This window comes from Halichoeres trimaculatus, unplaced genomic scaffold (assembly GCF_033239565.1).
Source record: "Halichoeres trimaculatus isolate MK-OKI-2021-1 unplaced genomic scaffold, fHalTri1.1 fHalTri1_scaffold_19, whole genome shotgun sequence".
NCBI lineage: Eukaryota > Metazoa > Chordata > Actinopteri > Labriformes > Labridae > Halichoeres > Halichoeres trimaculatus.
The window spans coordinates 358,009-375,551 of NW_027437197.1; the positions used below are offsets into that span (position 1 = coordinate 358,009).

The 17,543-nt window shown below is 52.6% G+C and overlaps 2 protein-coding genes across 10 annotated transcripts in view; both read right to left on the reverse strand.

Annotated features, from left to right (window-relative positions):
• The window catches only part of LOC141807987 (LIM domain only protein 7-like), a 46,502-nt gene that overhangs the window by 7,132 nt on the left and 21,827 nt on the right, over positions 1-17,543 (reverse strand). For 5 of the 9 annotated variants that reach the window (XM_074694235.1, XM_074694238.1, XM_074694240.1 and 2 more), the window contains exons 6-20: positions 17,138-17,251; positions 15,263-15,497; positions 13,632-13,878; positions 8,772-8,801; positions 7,125-7,239; positions 6,472-6,608; positions 5,319-5,952; positions 4,335-4,601; positions 4,104-4,218; positions 3,369-3,530; positions 1,648-1,745; positions 1,492-1,555; positions 1,177-1,233; positions 906-947; positions 238-263 (exon numbers count right to left, since the gene is read on the reverse strand). In XM_074694235.1, coding sequence (XP_074550336.1) covers positions 238-263; positions 906-947; positions 1,177-1,233; positions 1,492-1,555; positions 1,648-1,745; positions 3,369-3,530; positions 4,104-4,218; positions 4,335-4,601; positions 5,319-5,952; positions 6,472-6,608; positions 7,125-7,239; positions 8,772-8,801; positions 13,632-13,878; positions 15,263-15,497; positions 17,138-17,251 — 2,343 coding nt within the window. The remainder of the gene's footprint in view (positions 1-237; positions 264-905; positions 948-1,176; positions 1,234-1,491; positions 1,556-1,647; positions 1,746-3,368; positions 3,531-4,103; positions 4,219-4,334; positions 4,602-5,318; positions 5,953-6,471; positions 6,609-7,124; positions 7,240-8,771; positions 8,802-13,631; positions 13,879-15,262; positions 15,498-17,137; positions 17,252-17,543) is intronic. The other 4 variants (XM_074694241.1, XM_074694234.1, XM_074694233.1 and 1 more) reach the window with 3 other exon arrangements.
• Positions 8,813-11,329, reverse strand: LOC141807990 (LIM domain only protein 7-like). The gene has a single exon (XM_074694245.1). It carries the CDS (start codon positions 10,950-10,952, stop codon positions 10,371-10,373), a length of 582 nt encoding a protein of 193 aa, XP_074550346.1. The 5' UTR covers positions 10,953-11,329; the 3' UTR covers positions 8,813-10,370.

Sequence of the window (17,543 nt, forward strand, 5' to 3'; positions counted from 1 at the left end):
AGCTCAGTTTAAAGGCTTTAAATCACTTTTTCCTCTCAGAGCTCAGTCTGTCCAACACGGACTGAACTCATCCTCTGGAGGAGTAAAAGCGCCCCCTGCAGTCAGTGAGGAGATGCTGAGCAGGTAAAGGTCTGAGAGCAGCTGTCATCAGAGTTTATTAAAGTTTATTTGAGTTTATTAAAACTCTCCATAAAATCTGTGAAACAAACTTAACCAGACAAAGGGTCAGATACTCACATCAGGCATCACGGACTCGGCTCCTCCTGAACAGAGACAGAGGGAGGTTAGTCAGCACTCAGAGACGCTCAGATTATTACGGCTTCATCTGGATTTAAAGCATCATCTCTCACTGCAGCAGGCGTCAATGTTTGAGACGAGCCGCGAAGAAAGGTCAAACTGCAGCGGCAGCTCTGATTGATTCCCTCCATTCAGCACGCCGCGCCGTCTGACATTTACCCTGACGGCGTCGCAGCGTTTGGAGCGAATCAATGACTGATGAGAGGAGATCAGAGCAGAAAAACACCGAGCGGCATGCAGAGGACAGAGACAGAGTCCAGGATGGGGGACGGTCAGAGACAGAGTCCAGGACAGGGGACACTCAGACACAGACCAGGACGGGGGACGGTCAGGGACAGACCAGGACAGCAGCGAGCTGGCTTCATGCACAGCAAACTGTTCAACAAACACCTGGAGCACACATCTGTGTTTGTGTGGGGTACACTGAGACGCTGTCCAGACCCGGTCAGACCTAGTCCAGTTTGGTTTTAGGATCGGAGCTTCCTGCTGAAGCTGGATCAGGTTTTATCTCAGTCTCAGAGACTCTGACGTCTGATTGGTCTGGAGAGCACGTCAGCGCCCGTACCAGCAGAGGGAGAGGAGGTCACGGCACACTGAACCCTGTTTACCACAGAGGTAGACCAGCGCGCTGACCCGGGACCCCGAGACACCTGGAGGAGGGAGTGAAAGGGTCAAAGCTCCAGCAGCAGACAGGAAACAGAGCAGCCAGAGAAACAGGAAACCAGGTCTGAGGGACCAGAAACATGCAAAGTCCCCGATTGATCCGAGGGGTTCAGAGAGACAGAGAGGACAGAGGAGACAGCCAGCAAATCACACGCAGGCCGTCTGGACCTCTAAGGACTAACCAGAACCCAGAGAGTCCTCAGGTTCTGTTTTTACCTTGTTCAAAAAACTCTGATCTCCGTTTTAAGTTTTTCATAGATATGGGTTCAGACTCTACATGAGAGAGGAGACAGAGACAGAGTCAGAGACAGAGACAGAGTCAGAGGAAACTGTGTTTAGTTCCTGAGTCCTGAACTTCAGATCTGATTTAAAGGTTCATGTCTTTAAGGTCTTCATTGGTCCAGTCCTGGTCTTGTTTTGGATCCCTCCGTCAGTCAGGGGTCTGCAGACGTCCCCCTGAGCTGCGTGCGTCAGTATTCAGAGACAGTCTGAGCATCGATCTGTTAACCTTTCTGTGTGTGTGCTCCTCACCTCTGCTCCTCATGGTCACAGGCTCCTCCTGGAAACCTCCGTTCACCCCGTTAGAAGCGGCGTCCTGCAGGGACACACAGCGGGCTCAGCGCTCATTAAGACAGAAACACACAGAGTCCAGACCGGATCAGGTCTGAGCCGCTCGGGGTCACTCACCATGACCGGGTGGACGGCGGCCTCTTTGGACGACGGCTTCTCCGGGGGGCTGCGGGAGGTGAGGTCCAGGCTGGGGCTGACCACGTGGTCGGGGGAACCTAGAAGTATCGGATGATCCGAAGTGGTCAGATTGATGGTCTTATGGCTTTTAAAGGGCAGGGAAGGAGGATCTCTGTCCCAGTCTGCACGCAGACCATGCAACGGCAAAGAATAGGAGGTGTGTTTCAACCTGTCAGGGTGTGTGTGTGTGTGTGTGTGTGTGTGTGTGTGTGAGCGAGTGTGTGTGTTTGAGACTGTATGAGAGAAGCGGACGTCCTCACTCAGAGCTCAGCTCTCGGTCTCTGATTCCTGATCCAAACCTCAGGTCTCTGTTTCTTTTTTGAGGATTATGATGGATGATAAATGATTTTCAGAGATTTTCAACTGCAGGGTTTCACTAAGGTTTCAGACTGTGACCCCAGAACAACCTGTGACCCCAGAACAACCTGTGACCCCAGAACAACCTGTGACCCCAGAACAACCTGTGACCCCAGAACAACCTGTGACCCCAGAACAACCTGTGACCCCGCTGATACAGCTCAGGGGTCAAAAGGAAAAGAGGAATCCTGAATGAACATCTTCATTTTTCATGGTTTTATTTTTAATTTAAAGACTATTTCTGTTTGTTTTCTCAATAAAGGATCAAACATGTTACTTTTATTGTTATTATTATTTTGGTTTAAGAAGACGCCCTAAGCCTCTGTCCCTGCCTGTTGACCCAGCAGGGGTCCCGCCCCTCATATTGAGGAGCTCAGCTGTGTTAGAGGCTGGTTGCTGCTGTTTGCTGAGGGTTGGATGAAGCTCTAATTATCCTCCTCAGGTTTTTACATCAGTGTTAGTGAGACCTCCACCCTCTCTCTGTCTGCGTCTCCTTCCCTCACACAGTCTGTGTGTCAGTGTGTGTCAGTGTGTGTCAGTGTGTGTCAGTGTGTGTCAGTGTGTGTCAGTGTGTGTCAGTGTGGGTCAGTGTGTGTTAGTGTGTGTCAGTGTGTCAGTGCTTCCTGCCACCTACAGACACACAGACGCTAGAAGCAGGGATGGGACAGGTGACAGGTGTTACGGTGTGTTACAGAGAGCAGCAGGAGTGACAGAGAAACACCTTCCCCAGCCATGCACCTATCAGAGCTACACACACACACACACACACACACACACACACACACACACACACACACACACACACACACACACACACACACACACACACAGCTACTCCATCCAGAGCTGTGAGTTAGTTCCAGTGAGCTACTGGGCTGGATTATCTGGATTATAATCTCTGGGAGGTGAACAGAGACTAACGCTGACACCGGGCCGAGGACCTGAGCGGGGTCAGCTCTCCTCCAGGAAAACCCGCAGAGAGACGCCCACCAGGCCCACAAGATGGAAAACAAAAAACACTGAGAGAATCAGGAGGAACCAGAAACCCACTCAGGTCCAGAGTCCCCCCATCAGAGCAGAGACCAGCTCCAGGTCCTCCAGGTCCTCCAGCTGTCAGAGACCACTCAGGGGGTTTCACCACAGTTTACCCACAATTCAAAGTGTCACAACTGGTTAGAGACGACGGAGGGACAGGCTCTCAGTGTGGGAACACACACACACACACACACACACACACACACACACACACACACACACACACACACACACACACACACACACACACACACACTGAGGAGACTCACTGTTCTTGCCGTGTCTCCGTATGTCCATCACCAGGCTGCCCTCCTGCAGCGCCTCCTCCAGGCAGCTCTTCCAGTCGGTGTAGCTCATGTCTGCCACCTGCTGGTGGTTCACCGCCAGCACCTCGTCGCCCGCCTGGAGCTGGCACATCTCAGCCGGGCTGCCTGCAGGAGACGAGGGAGCATCTTTAACCGAGGTCTCAGGAGCAGGAACAGAAACACGGATTAAAGTGTGTTTGTGCTCAGACACTCAGGAATCAATCAATCAATAAATAAATATTTAATTAATGATTAAAGAGACGGATAAATCTGTGGACTGGGACCAGATCCTGGACTCAGAGGTCTGAGGTTGAACACAGATGAATGGATGATTCATGTGTTCATACCCAGTCTCAGGGTGTGGGGTTTTGGTCTGATCCGTCTCTGGATGAGTCTCAGTGAAGCTGAGAACAGAACCAAAGGCTCAGACCCTGACGATGTGACCCACATACAGACTGGCCTACATAAGTCTGGCACTGCAGTGGACTCTGAGCCTGCAGAGGACGGACTGAGCTCTGGGTTTGATCCTGTACGTATAATAAATGTAGGTCTGGGTCTGTCCTGGTCTCCCAGGGGGACCTGGAGCCTGTGTGATCCCCTCCTCGGGGTTCTGGGTCTCTGTGTTTTAGCTCCAGGTTTCCAGTTTGGCCTCAGTGAGGATCCAGACTCTGTGGGTCTGGGGGTTGGGCTCTGTGTTACCTGGCTGGATGGACGTGACTCGAGCTCCTGTGGAGTCCCAGGTCGCCTGGAAGCCGAAGTCTCTGCTGCTGTTGGGCTTCTGGTTCAGGCTGATCCGCATCTCACAGAAGTCCTCCTGAGACGGAAAGCACAGGAAACGGGTCACAGGCTGCTCTGTGTGTGTGTGTGTGTGTGTGTGTGTGTGTGTGTGTGTGTGTGTGTGTGTGTGTGTGTGTGTGTGTGTGTGTGTACCGTGCTGGCTGCTTTAGCTGCAGCAGGACTGACGGGGAGCTGGCTCCTGAGTGGGGGTGGGACAGGTGAGACACTCTGAGTGGACACGATCCTCTTTGGGGCCGTCTGGTTCTCCTCCTCCTCCTCCTCGTCCTCGCTGCTGTGGGCGGAGCTGGACTGGGACTGGGCCTCGTCCTCAGAGGTCATGAACTGCTGGTAGCGGCTCGGGACCGAAGACTTCTTGGAGACTTCGACGTCCCCGTTTACACGCTTTGGAGGTTCATCCGTCTGAGGACGAGAGTCAAAGTGAGTCAAAGTGAGTCAGAGTGAGTCAAAGTGAGTCAGAGTGAGTCAGAGTGAGTCAGAGTGAGTCAGAGTGAGTCAGTGTGAGTCAGTGTGAGTCAGAGTGAGTCAGTGTGAGTCAAAGTGAGTCAGAGTGAGTCAGAGTGAGTCAAAGTGAGTCAGAGTGAGTCAAAGTGAGTCAGAGTGAGTCAAAGTGAGTCAGAGTGAGTCAGAGTGAGTCAGAGTGAGTCAGAGTGAGTCAGAGTGAGTCAGTGTGAGTCAAAGTGAGTCAGAGTGAGTCAGAGTGAGTCAAAGTGAGTCAGAGTGAGTCAAAGTGAGTCAGAGTGAGTCAAAGTGAGTCAGAGTGAGTCAGAGTGAGTCAGAGTGAGTCAAAGTGAGTCAAAGTGAGTCAGAGTGAGTCAAAGTGAGTCAGAGTGAGTCAGAGTGAGCTGGACTTCACCAAGTGGACCAACACAGGGTGGAACTACAGGTTACTCAGGTATAAACACGTTTATACAGGTAATAATATCAGCTCTCTGTCTGCCTCACCTCGTGCTTCATTCAGAGAGAAATCAGATCAGACTCTGGGGATAGACTGAGTCCTGAAAACAAACAGGACTCCACCTGTACCCCCCTCCTCAGTCCTCTGCTCACATATCTACCCCTCAGTCCTGGTCTGGGACTCTGCTGGTCTGTAAGGAGTCTAAAGTCAGCCGTACTCACTGTGGACGCTCGGGGCAGAGAGGCGATGCGGGACGACTGGGACCCAAACGGCCTTGGCGTGACGACTGAGGTTATGCGAGCGCCATCCGATCTCTGGTAGCTCCTGGGGAGGGAGGCAGAAACCCGAGACGTCCCAGGAGGTTTGGACTCCATTGAGCCGGTCTGTGGCTGTTGTTTGGACAGAGAACCAGAGGACGGGGCCTCCACTGCGGGTTGTGGGGCCAACAAAGAGCGCCTGGGAGCAGGCGCCTGAGGCAGGGAGAACGGGTCGTTGGTTCTGACGGGTCTGGACTCTGGACTCTCCTGATCGGGGTCAGCTGCTGCAGGCTGGGACCTGGGAGTGATGCTGGGACCGACCCTGGAGGAGGCTCTGCCTGCAGGACGGTCCACTGTGTCCTCCTCCTCTGAGGCTGGAGGTGAAGCCGCCCTGCCTGGAGCCGGAGACGCAGCGGGAGGTTCCTCCTCCCTCTGATACGGCGTGGAGGAGGAGGAGGAGCGAGGAGCGTCGATGGTGAAGCTCCGAGCAGGAAGTGTTCGAGTGCGAGGAGACGAGACCGGCTTCTCAAACACGTCCTCGTCGTCGTCCAGGTAAGACAGAGACCGGAAACGACTGCCCACGCTCCCTTTGGTCTCCCTGAGGCAGAGGGAGAAAGAGGGTGAGACAGGGGGAGGAAAGGAGGAGACAAGGGGGAGGAAAGGAGGAGACAAGGGGGAGGAAGAGGGTGAGACAGGGGGAGGAAAGGAGGAGACAAGGGGGAGGAAAGGGGGAGGAGTGAGGGAGTAATCTAGGAAACAGTTAAAAAGAAAAGAGTTTATGGAGATGAAAGGATGGAGAGTGATGCGGGAAAGAAGAGTTTAGGGGGAACAGAGGAGGATGGAGGGAGGTGGAGAGAGGTGCAGGGAGGTGTAGGGAGGTGTAGGGAGGAGCAGGGAGGTGCTGGATGTATCCATGATGAACACTTTCACCCTCACAGACAGTAACTCCTGGCTCATACGTTCACAAACACACAAAGCTGCGCCTCCTTTACCTTCAGAGCTGAGGAGCTGAGGAGCTGATCTCCCTCCGAGGGCTCAGAGGAGTAACAGAGGGAGGATTCAGTCTGAGTCTGAGGACAGGGTCTAGAAAAGCCTCTGACCAGGTGTGGTCTCTCACCTCTCCTCCTGCATCTCCTTGAAGGTCTTGGACCTCCTGCTGCTGTAGGTGATCTGCTCGATCTTCTCCCTCTCCTCCTTCTTCTTCACGATGTCGGAGTTCACGCTGCGGCGGCGGGTCTTCCACTTGCTCAGGTCCTGCAGCAGAGGTCAGAGCATGAGTCCGGTGTTAGGATAAAATCTGAGCGCTCTGTGCGAGGCTAACGGAGCAGCTGCTGGGAGGAAACGTCTCCTTCTGAAGGAGTTTCTATTTGTGAGCTTCAGGCTCCTCCTGGCTCTCCTCCCCTGTGGATCCGGACTGAGTGACCCAGATCCTGCTTAGAGACCCTGTCCCTTTGTCCTGACACCTTCAGACTCCTCACAGAGTCGGACTTGTGTTTGTAACCTCTGTTGTTCTGTGACTCTCTGACACAAAGCTCAGCTTTTCATGGACCAGTTTTCTCTGGATCTGGGCCGTGACCTGAATTATCGTCCAGAAATAACTCAGGTCCTCTGGTCGATGTCACTTCCTGTTTCTCTGCTGTACTCTGTGTCCTGCATCTGTCTGAACTTCATCTCAGCTCTACCATCAGACCGTCCCCAGGGTCTACAGACCAGGAGCAGCTCCTCCTCTGTTCACAAACTGAACTCCTCATGTTTGGGTGCAGTACTCACATCCTGCCACTGGTCGTCGCTCTCCTTTATCTGCTCCCGGTACCTCTGCAGCTCCTCGTAGCGGGTCTGCCGGCTGACCACGGGGTCTGCGAGGATGTCACTGGTGGATTTACTCCTGTGGACAGAGAGAGCAGCTTCAGACACTGAGCGCCGTTAGTTTTCATCTCTGCAGGAGTTTGATCCCAGAGGAGTCAGACCCAACGTGTCCTCTCTGAGCATGCACCAACTTCACCCCCCACCCCCCACACTCCCACCCCCAATCCCCCCCACCCCACCAAACCAGGACAAACAGGAACCAGGAACCACCGTGTTACCCTGCAGCTCTGAATTCAGTGGATTAGCCCTTTAAGAGTTAGTTTCCAAACAGAGTCCATGGTTAGGGGATGGAAGCTCAGTTAGTCCCATGGAAACCAGCTTTCCCATCATGCAACAGTTAAACACCTGACTCCAAAAGATTCTGTGTTTGTCGTCACTTACCTGTTCAAACTGACACCTGTGTCACACTGCTAACAAAGTGCTAACTGGGAGCTAACATATTGCTAACAAGAAGATAACAGAGTGCTAACTGAGAGCTCCCAGAATGCTAACAGGGAGCTAAAAGGATGCCTACAGAGTGCTAAATGGGAGCTAAAATTAAGCTAAAAGTGTGCTAAATGGGAGCTAACAGGGGGCTTACTCGAAGCTAACAGATTGCTAGCAAAGTGTTATCAGGGAACTAACAGAGTGCTAACTGGGAGCTAACCTAATGATGACAGAGTGCTAACTGGTAGCTAATTTGGAGCTAACATATTGCTAACGGGAAGATAATAGAGTGCTAACTATGAGCTAACTGAATGCTAACAGAATGCTAACAGTATGCTAAATGGGAGCTAATAGAATGCTTATAGGGGGCTAAGCAGGAGCCATCAGGGAGCTAAGTGGGAGCTTATGGAGAGCTAACTGGAGGCTAACTGGGAGCTAACATGGACCTTACTGGGAGCTAACAGAATGCTAACAGGGGGCCAAGCAGAAACGATCTGGGAGCTAATTGGGGGCTAACTGGAAGCTAACTGATTGCTAACAAAGAGCTGTATGGGAATTAACACAGTGCTTACTGAGGGCTAAGTGGGTGCTAACATGGACCTTACCGGAAGCTAACTGGGAGCTTATTTGGAGCTATGAGAGAGCTCACTGGGAGCTAACTGGGAGCTAACTGGGAGCTTATTGGGAGCTTATTGGAAGCTAACTGAGAGCTTATTCTGAGCTTATTGGGAGCTTACTGGGAGATAACTGGGAGCTTATTGGGAGCTATCAGAGAGCTTATTGGGAGCTAACTGGGAGCTAACTTGGAGCTAACTGAGAGCTTATTGGGAGCTAACTGGGAGCTAACTGGGAGCTAACTGGGCACTAACTGGGTCATATCAGCCACAGACTGTGCAGTAATGGGAGAGGAGCCAGTGTGTTGCTCTGTGCTCATCTTCCCTTTTTGTCAACAGCGCTTTGTGATGAAGCCCCGCCCCCTGACCTCGGCCTGTGCCGCTGTGGGAGCTCAGTGTTGTGTGTCAGCGTTTAGCAGCCAGAGAGTGAGAGCAGCGCACAAAGCGGGGCGGGTTTCAGACAGGTGTGAAAGCAAACGTGCCACATTCCTGAGAGCCCCTATCAACTCACCTGTCGAAACTCTCCTGCGTCTGAGGCATTCTGGGAAACCAGAGAGAACCACACACACAACACAGTCACTGTTTCTGCAGACCCGGCCCTGACAGAGGGTCTGGTTGAGTCTGCTCTGAGCTGGAGGCCGTTTGGTGACCCTCAGACCGTCAAACATAAGATCAACTGAAGGAGAGCTGTTGGCTCTGCTGGTTTTAAAGGAGCAGTCTGTGATATTTTTAAATTACTGCGTGATGTTAACATGTTGGTGATTATTTCCTTCAGATGGTTTCAGCTGGCAGCAAAGATGCCGTTATTATCAGTGGATCCTGTGTTCGACGAGGTGAAGTGTGTGTGAATCAGTGGAGTCTGATGATGTGAGGGCTGTGTGTAAATCCATCCCACTCTTTAAACAGGTCTCTGCAGGAATCCATCAGGACCACAGTTTGAACACGTCAGTGACAGGAACAAACCTGTGGGCAGACCGAGGCTCTGCGTGTTCGTCTCTGGGGTCAGAGACTTTTCTTGGTGAGATTCAGAGCCCGTCATGAAACAGCGTCGTGTTAAAAACACCTGAATAACCCTTTAAAGGTGTGTGTGCTGTGGGGTTGGAGTATGAGCTTCCTGACATGTATGTGGCTGTGTGTTGGTCTTTCTGCAGACTCTAACATGATGTCAGTGGAAACAGGCTTTAAATGAGACCTGAAGTGAGTCCAGGTGGTGCTGACCCGGGTTGAATGGCCGCTCTGTGCGTCTGCTGCGTGTAAAGATCTGTGTTTGGTGTAACCATGGCATAACCATGGCGTCCATCTTCTCTCAGAGCCGTGAGGAATTTCTGTTCAGCTCCAGACGTTATGTTTGGATATGACTCAGGCTCCAACCTTTTCACACTCACATGTGTGTGTGTGTGTGTGTGTGTGTGTGTGTGTGTGTGTGTGTGTGTGTGTGTGTGTGTGTGTGTGTGTGTGCTCTTTGAGCCTCACACCTCAGTGAGACGTTCCTCCTGCAGAGGAAAACAACACGCTGAGAGGAGGTCGACAAACGGACGAGTCAGACTGACCAATCACAGGTCACACAGACTTCATGTCTTTATTAGGCTCAAACATTCAGTCCATTCACAGGAGAACCAGGTCTGACAGAGACCAGGACCAAAGCAGGGTGTGGGCCTGCAGGTCTGACAGACGGATCTACATGAAGCAGAGCATGTTGGTTTAATCACGCTGTAAATAAGAAGCAGCAGCGTTTGCACGTCACAGCTGCTGCAGGAAAATCACACACACTGACTCTATGATGAGTTTAACGGCACATTTCTTCACACAGGATTTAATTCCAGTCTGACTCTTCCTGATCCTTCAGGTTTGGTTTGGGAGGAGGTTTGTTTTTATTATTATTTATTAATGAGAGAGAGTCAGTGTCTGCAGAGCTGCCCCTCACAGGATGGATCAACATGCATCAGAGAGCGTTTGACCTTCAGACTGAAGCGTTTCACCACTGAGTCAGACTACCAACACTACAACACCTCCTCCTGCTCCTGCTCCTGCTCCTCCTCCTCCTCCTCCTCCTCCTCCTCCTCCTCCTCCTCACCCTGCAGCGTGCAGTGAGGACTCAGAGGATCTGGTCTTAGGACCTGAGAGCAGCCAGCCTCTCCAGCAGGAGCTTCTTCTTGAACCGGAGCCTGCTGGCCTCCCTGATGGACCTCATCTTCTGCAGGTCGCCCTCGCTGCAGGAGGGCGGCACTGAGGGAGCCGTCTGATTGGCTGCTGGGCCTCTGTGTGAGCTCTGATCCAAACACAGCCCGAACTTCCTGATCAGCATGTCGTCTGTTTTAGGACGCGCCTCCTTCTCCACCTGTTTGCTTCCTGCGGCGTCCTTGGTCAGGGGACACGGCGGGCACAGGAGGCGGGCCTTCAGGTCAGGCGGCAGCGCCCATGGCTCTGGGATGGGCATGGGGCTGAAGTTGTCGGGGCCTCCCGACAGGGGGCGCTGCTCCTGGGCCTGCTGGCTCTTCTCTCTGCGGTACACCACGTCGTCCTGCTCGATGTCGGGGAAGTCGCTGTCCTCCGTGCTGGCGTTGGTGTGGCGCTGCGTGATGATGTTGAGCTGCGGCTCAGACGTGTAGAGGGCCCTGCGAGCTGACAGCTGGGTCTTCATCAGGACCAGGTCTGTGCTAGACTGGAAGGCCAGAGTCCGCCTGGCAAACATGTCATCGTTCTCCAGATCTGGGACTATGCTGTCATAGTCTACGGGGTCGGGGGGCTCTCTGGGGTCTCTGCGCCCCAGCAGGGGCCACCGCTCACATTTGACCAGTTTGGGCCCCGAGGTGGGGTCCACGGGGGGGAAGACCAGAGGGGGGGGCTGTAACAGGGGGGGCTGTATCTGGGGGAGCTGTGGGGGGGAGTGTGCTTGGATGTGAGGACTGCAGAGTGAAGGAGAGAAAGGACAGAGAGGTGATGAGAGCGTGCAGGGCGACGGTCAGAGAGCAAGACAAGAAAAGACGAGAGGGAGGAGGACTAAAGCAGCCACAGGCTCAGAGATGATCCACACGGGTCAGATTATCAATAATCTGATCCATACGAGTCAGATTAGATTAATAATCTGATCCATACGAGTCAGATTAACAATAATCTGATCCATATGAGTCAGATTATCAATAATCTGATCCACACGAGTCAGATTATCAATAATCTGATCCATATGAGTCAGATTAACAATAATCTGATCCATATGAGTCAGATTAGATTAATAATCTGATTTACACAGCTCAGATTAGAGTGTAATATTAATCTGAATCTACAGCTTCATATCTCTGAGAGTTAGGAACTATAGCTGAGACGGACAGAGTCTCTGGAGGTCAAAGGTCAGTGAAGCTGCTACAGCCTCAGCACCTCCTCTCAGCACCTCCACTCAGCACCTCCTCTCAGCACCTCCTCTCAGCACCTTAAAGAAGCTGCTAAACTCTAACACGTCTCCTCATGGTCACACTCATGCAGCTGGATCGACCTTTGCCCCACCACCGGGGGGGAGTGAGCCCAGGCCCCGCGTGTGTGGGGGTGAGAGGGTGAGGAGCCGCGTGGGGAGGGGCCCGAGGAGAGCCACGGACTGACGTCACAGTCTGAGTCATCTGACGAAGAGCCCGACTTCTTAGAGCTACAGCAGGAGAGGAGGAGGCAGAGAGGGGGAGGCAGAGAGGAGGAGGGGGAGGCAGAGAGGAGGAGGGGGAGGCAGAGAGGAGGAGGGAGGCAAAGAGAGGGGGAGGCAGAGAGGAGGAGGCAGAGAGGAGGAGGGTCAGTGGGGGACAGCAGACAGAAACCACAGAGAGTCCAGCAGCAGATTTTACTACATCAGAAAGTTCAGGGGGGAAGCAGGGAGGAGGTGGGAGGAGGTGGGGAGGAGGTGGGGGATGGAGAGGAGGTGGGGAGGAGGTGGAGGACGTGGGGGTGGGGTTATTCTGGACTGTGTTGGCGTGTGTGAGGTGCAGGTGTGTGTGTGTCTGGGCTCAGTCCAGATCGACCTGGACCTGGTCCCTCACACACCTGAAGCCTTGCATCTTCCTGTACCAGGGCCTCCTCTGGGAGCCCAGCCTGATCCTCTGGACGTGGTCGTCTTCCTCCGGCGTCCAGAACTTGGGCAGGAACCTGTCGTGGGAGAGGCCGGCGCCGCTCTGAGGCTTGGCGCCCATCTTGCGTGCGTAGAGGTCGTCCTGGACGGGGTCTGCGTAGCCCTCCTCGTTGTCCTCGTCCTCAGAGTCGTCGTAAATCTCTCTGAACAGGCTGTCTGCGGACACGGCGCGGCGGTGCTCCACCCTCACAGAGCCACGCTGCGTCTCCCCGCCGCTGCTCAAAGAGACAGCCAATCTCAGCAGCTGATCAGCACGGCGGGCACACATCATCTCTGACACCTCGTTAGACCACGTTAGCAAACCAAGGCAAGCTCAAAGCAAAACCAGGCGCAGCCAAAACAGGAAGTTACGCTCCAACTCAAACAGGAAGTCAGGCCAGCCAAACCAACGGAACCAAACAGAACCAGAACCTCAGACTCTGTTAGACCAGGATCATGGTTAACCTGAACCATGCAAACTGAGGCTGACAAGCTCTCATCAGGCAGGCACAGTCACACCGCACATCACGCCAACATCACGCCAACATCACGCCAACATCACGCCAACATCACGCCAACATCACGCCACGTCTCTGACCTGAGGAAGGTCACGCTCTGCGCAGGGACTACACTGGGACTCATAGTGACCTTGGGCCAGGGGCCTCCTGGGCCTCCTGAGGCTGGCCTCCCCGCCACGGGACTGACAGGCACCGCAAAGTTAGTGGGAGGAGCCGGGGAGGGGCTGTGGAAGCGCCTGCTGGCCAGGTCGTCCAGAACCAGATCCGGGTCGGGTCTATCAGCGTCCGAGTCGCTGCCGCTCTCGTACTCATACGCCCACTGAAGAGGAGCTGCAGGCAAAGCACTCTGGGAAACCTGACTGCTGTCGTACAGGTCGGGGGGGGGCCTGCTCCACCCAGGTCAGCGTTTCAGCGGGGAGCAGAACGAAACACAACACCGGCGAGCGTTTCCAGGACAAACAGAAGAAAGAGTGAGGAGACGACGAGAGCTCAGAGCAGAAACACGCCACAGAGTTTCCTCTGAGCGAGTGTGTGTGTGTGTGTGTGTGACTGTGTGTGTGTGTGTGTGTGACTGTGTGTGTGTGTGTGTGTGTGTGACTGTGTGTGTGTGTGACTGTGTGTGTGTGTGTGTGTGTGTGTGTGTGTGTGTGTGTGACTGTGTGTGTGTGTGTGTGTGTGTGTGTGTGTGTGTGTGTGTGTGTGTGTGTGTGTGTGTGTGTGTGTGTGTGTGTGTGTGTGTGTGACTGTGTGTGTGTGTGTGCTGTACCTGGTGAGGCCTCCCTCCTCCTCAGAGTAGGAGGCGCTGGTCCAGCTGCGTCGGTTGTCGTCGCTGCGTTCGGCTCGTTTCTTCCTCAGAGGAGCAGGAACGTAGCCCGACTGTTTGTCTTTCGTGGGCAGGAACTGGTTAAACGGAGCGCTGGCCTTTGGCGTGATGGATACCGACCGGCGGTAACTGGTGTCCCTGTTTTCAGCCATCTTGAACACGGCGTCCACCTCGGTGTCACTGCAACAACCTGAGCAGGAGACGGAGGAGGAGAGGAGGAGACATCAGGAGGAGAGGAGGAGGAATCAGGAGGAGAGGAGGAGGAATCAGGAGGAGAGGAAGACGAAAACATGAAAACAAGCAGAGAACAGAAGAAGGGTGTGTGTCAGTGTGTGTCAGTGTGTGTCAGTGTGTGTGTCAGTGTGTGTGTCAGTGTGTGTGTCAGTGTGTGTCAGTGTGTGTCAGTGTGTGTGTAAGTGTGTGTCAGTGTGTGTCAGTGTGTGTCAGTGTGTGTCAGTGTGGGTCAGTGTGTGTCAGTGTGGGTCAGTGTGTGTCAGTGTGTGTCAGTGTGTGTCAGTGTGTGTCAGTGTGTGTCAGTGTGTGTGTCAGTGTGTGTCAGTGTGTGTCAGTGTGGGTCAGTGTGTGTCAGTGTGTGTCAGTGTGTGTGTCAGTGTGTGTCAGTGTGTGTCAGTGTGTGTCAGTGTGTGTCAGTGTGTGTGTAAGTGTGTGTCAGTGTGTGTGTCAGTGTGTGTGTCAGTGTGTGTCAGTGTGTGTCAGTGTGGGTCAGTGTGTGTCAGTGTGTGTCAGTGTGTGTCAGTGTGTGTCAGTGTGTGTCAGTGTGTGTCAGTGTGTGTGTAAGTGTGTGTCAGTGTGTGTGTCAGTGTGTGTGTCAGTGTGTGTCAGTGTGTGTCAGTGTGGGTCAGTGTGGGTCAGTGTGTGTCAGTGTGTGTCAGTGTGTGTCAGTGTGGGTCAGTGTGTGTCAGTGTGTGTCAGTGTGGGTCAGTGTGTGTCAGTGTGTGTCAGTGTGTGTCAGTGTGTGTCAGTGTGTGTCAGTGTGTGTGTTGACTCAGGAGGAGGAACAGAGGGGTGCAGGGAGGGGGTGGCGGCCTCCTGGTTTGCACGGCCGTGTGGACGCTGAGGAATGTCTCACTGAGGCTCTGAAGGAGAAACAGACTTGCTCCTCGCTCCTTCCTCCCTGCTCCTTGCTCCTTGCTCCTTGCTCCCTGCTCCCTGCTCCCTCTGTCTGATTTCTGCTCCAACATGAACCCTGGTCAGAGGCAGAGATTAAAACTCCTATATTTATATAAATATTCAGCTCCACACACTCACCACCAGGGGGCGTCAGTGTGTGTTTCACTGAAGGGACGAGCTTTTCTTCCTCTACACAAACAGTTTCACCCAGAGCAGGAACGCAGGGAACTGAGCCACGCAAAACAAAGTTTCTATGTTTGACAGAAAACGACGAGTCAGAGCAAATTTACCGAAACGAGACCGAGAAGGACAGGAAGAGTGTGTGTGTGTGTGTGTGTGTGTGTGTGTGTGTGTGTGTGTGTGTGTGTGTGTGTGTGTGTGTGTGTGTGTGTGTGTGTGTGTGTGTGTGTGTGTGTGTGTGTGTGTGTGAAGACGTCTCCTACCCTCGCTGCTGCCTTTCAGCGTGGTGTCAGATGAGGTGCTGTGGGGTCTGGAGCCCAGGGAGTCTAAGCTGTCCAAGGAGTCGTCTCTCCTGTGTCCTCCTCCTCCTCCTCCTCCTCCTCCTCCTCCTCCTCCTCCTTCCTCTCTCAGTCCGGGGAGCTCCTCTCGCTCAGAGTACCAGCTCTCTCCAAAGCCGCTGTCTCTGACGCTGCTGCCCTTGGGTGATTCGTGCAGAGCCTTACACACACACACACACACACACACACACACACACACACACACACACACACACAGGGTGAAATAACTGGTGCCAGTTGTAACATTTCTCTGTGTTTCAGGGATCTCTCTGGTGGAATGTGGACTTGGATCATTCTGGTCTGTAGGATCCTGTAAACACTGATCCTACAGAGTGTGTGAGGTGGATCCTGTAAACACTGATCCTACAGAGTGTGTGAGGTGGATCCTGTAAACACAGATCCTGCAGAGTGTGTGAGGTGGATCCTGTAAACACTGATCCTACAGAGTGTGTGAGGTGGATCCTGTAAACACAGATCCTGCAGAGTGTGTGAGGTGGATCCTGTAAACACTGATCCTACAGAGTGTGTGAGGTGGATCCTGTAAAGACTGATCCTGCAGAGTGTGTGAGGTGGATCCTGTAAACACAGATCCTACAGAGTGTGTGAGGTGGATCCTGTAAACACAGACCCTGCAGAGTGTGTGAGGTGGATCCTGTAAACACAGACCCTGCAGAGTGTGTGAGGTGATGTTGAATCTATGTGGGAGCAAAGTGTCAGATTCAGCAGCAGCGTGAGCGTCCAGGGACAGAGAGCTGCAGGTTTCTGTGTGAGCTTCTGGAAGTTTCTGCCAACAAGATTAAAACAGCTGAGTCAGGGATCAGCTTCATTTATGACTTAACTCAGCTTTGGATCAAACTACCAGCAGGGGTCTGAGGCTCCACAGCGCTTTACAGCCTCTGCTCATAGTCCACATACCACAGGGGGTCCAGAAACACTCAGAGTCCAAGAGAGGATCCAGAAACACTCAGAGTCCAAGAGAGGATCCAGAAAAACACAAAGACTAAGAGAGGATCCAGAAAAACACAAAGACTAAGAGAGGATCCGGAAATGATCAGAGCATGAGAGAGGATCCAGAAATACACAGAGACTAAGAGATGATCCAGAACCACTCAGACTCTTAGAGAGGATCCAGAAACACTCAGGGTCTGAGGGAGGATCTAGAAACACTCAGAGTCCAAGAGAGAATCCAGAAACACACATATCTGACAGAGAGGATCCAGAAAAACACAGAGACTAAGAGAGGATCCAGAAACAGTCAGTCTGACAAAGATCTTTCAGAAACACTCAGAGTCTGAGAAACAGATAAATCAGAGTCTGATGCAGAGGATCCAGAAACACTAAGAGCCTGAAAAGATCCAGAAGGACACAAAGTTTAAGAGAGAATCCAGAAACACTCAGAATCCAAATGATGATCTAGAAACACCAAGAGTCTGAGAGGATCCAAAACCACTCAATCTAACAGAAAATCCAGAAACACACAGAGTCCAATAGAGGATCCGGAAACACTTTTGATCCAAGAGAGAATCCAGAAACAATCAGAGTCTGACTGAGAGGACCTAGAAACACTCTGAGTCCTGCAGACGATCCAGAAACACTCAGAGTCTGAGGGAGGATATAGAAACAGTCAGTGCAAAGAGGATCTAGAAACACACAGAGTCCAAGAGAAAGATCCAGAAACACACAGAGTCTTAAAGAGGGTCTAAAAATACTCAGGGTGTAAGAGAAGATCCAGAAACGCACAGAGTCTGACAGAGAGGATCCAGAAACAGATCCAGCCTATCAGAGTCCTGAGGGTCTCACCTTATACAGCGCGGTTCCCAACAATCCTTCAAAGGCCTTAAAGTTCAGGTAAGGTCCATCATAGACGGAGTCACTCTGAGCTCGTCTCCCCAGCCAGTAGACGGTGATCAACACCTGAGGAGAGGACACAACGAGCATAGCGTTCAGGAAACTCAGATTATCTCAAAGTCAGCATAGATACAGATTAATCTAATCCAGACCCAGAGGTTAATCTAATCCAGAGACAGAGGTTAATATAATCCAGAGACAGAGGTAAATCTAATCTAGAGACAGAGGTTAATCTAATCCAGAGACAGAGGTAAATATAATCCAGAGACAGAGGTTAATCTAATCCAGAGACAGAGATTAATCTAATCCAGATGGAGATACTTCCAGTCTGTCCTGGTGGGAGCTGTGAGGAGGTGCA

Bases quoted from the DNA above. Each gene is read 5' to 3' on its own strand.
- LOC141807990 (XM_074694245.1), bottom strand. From the start codon at position 10,952: ATGTTTGCCAGGCGGACTCTGGCCTTCCAGTCTAGCACAGACCTGGTC.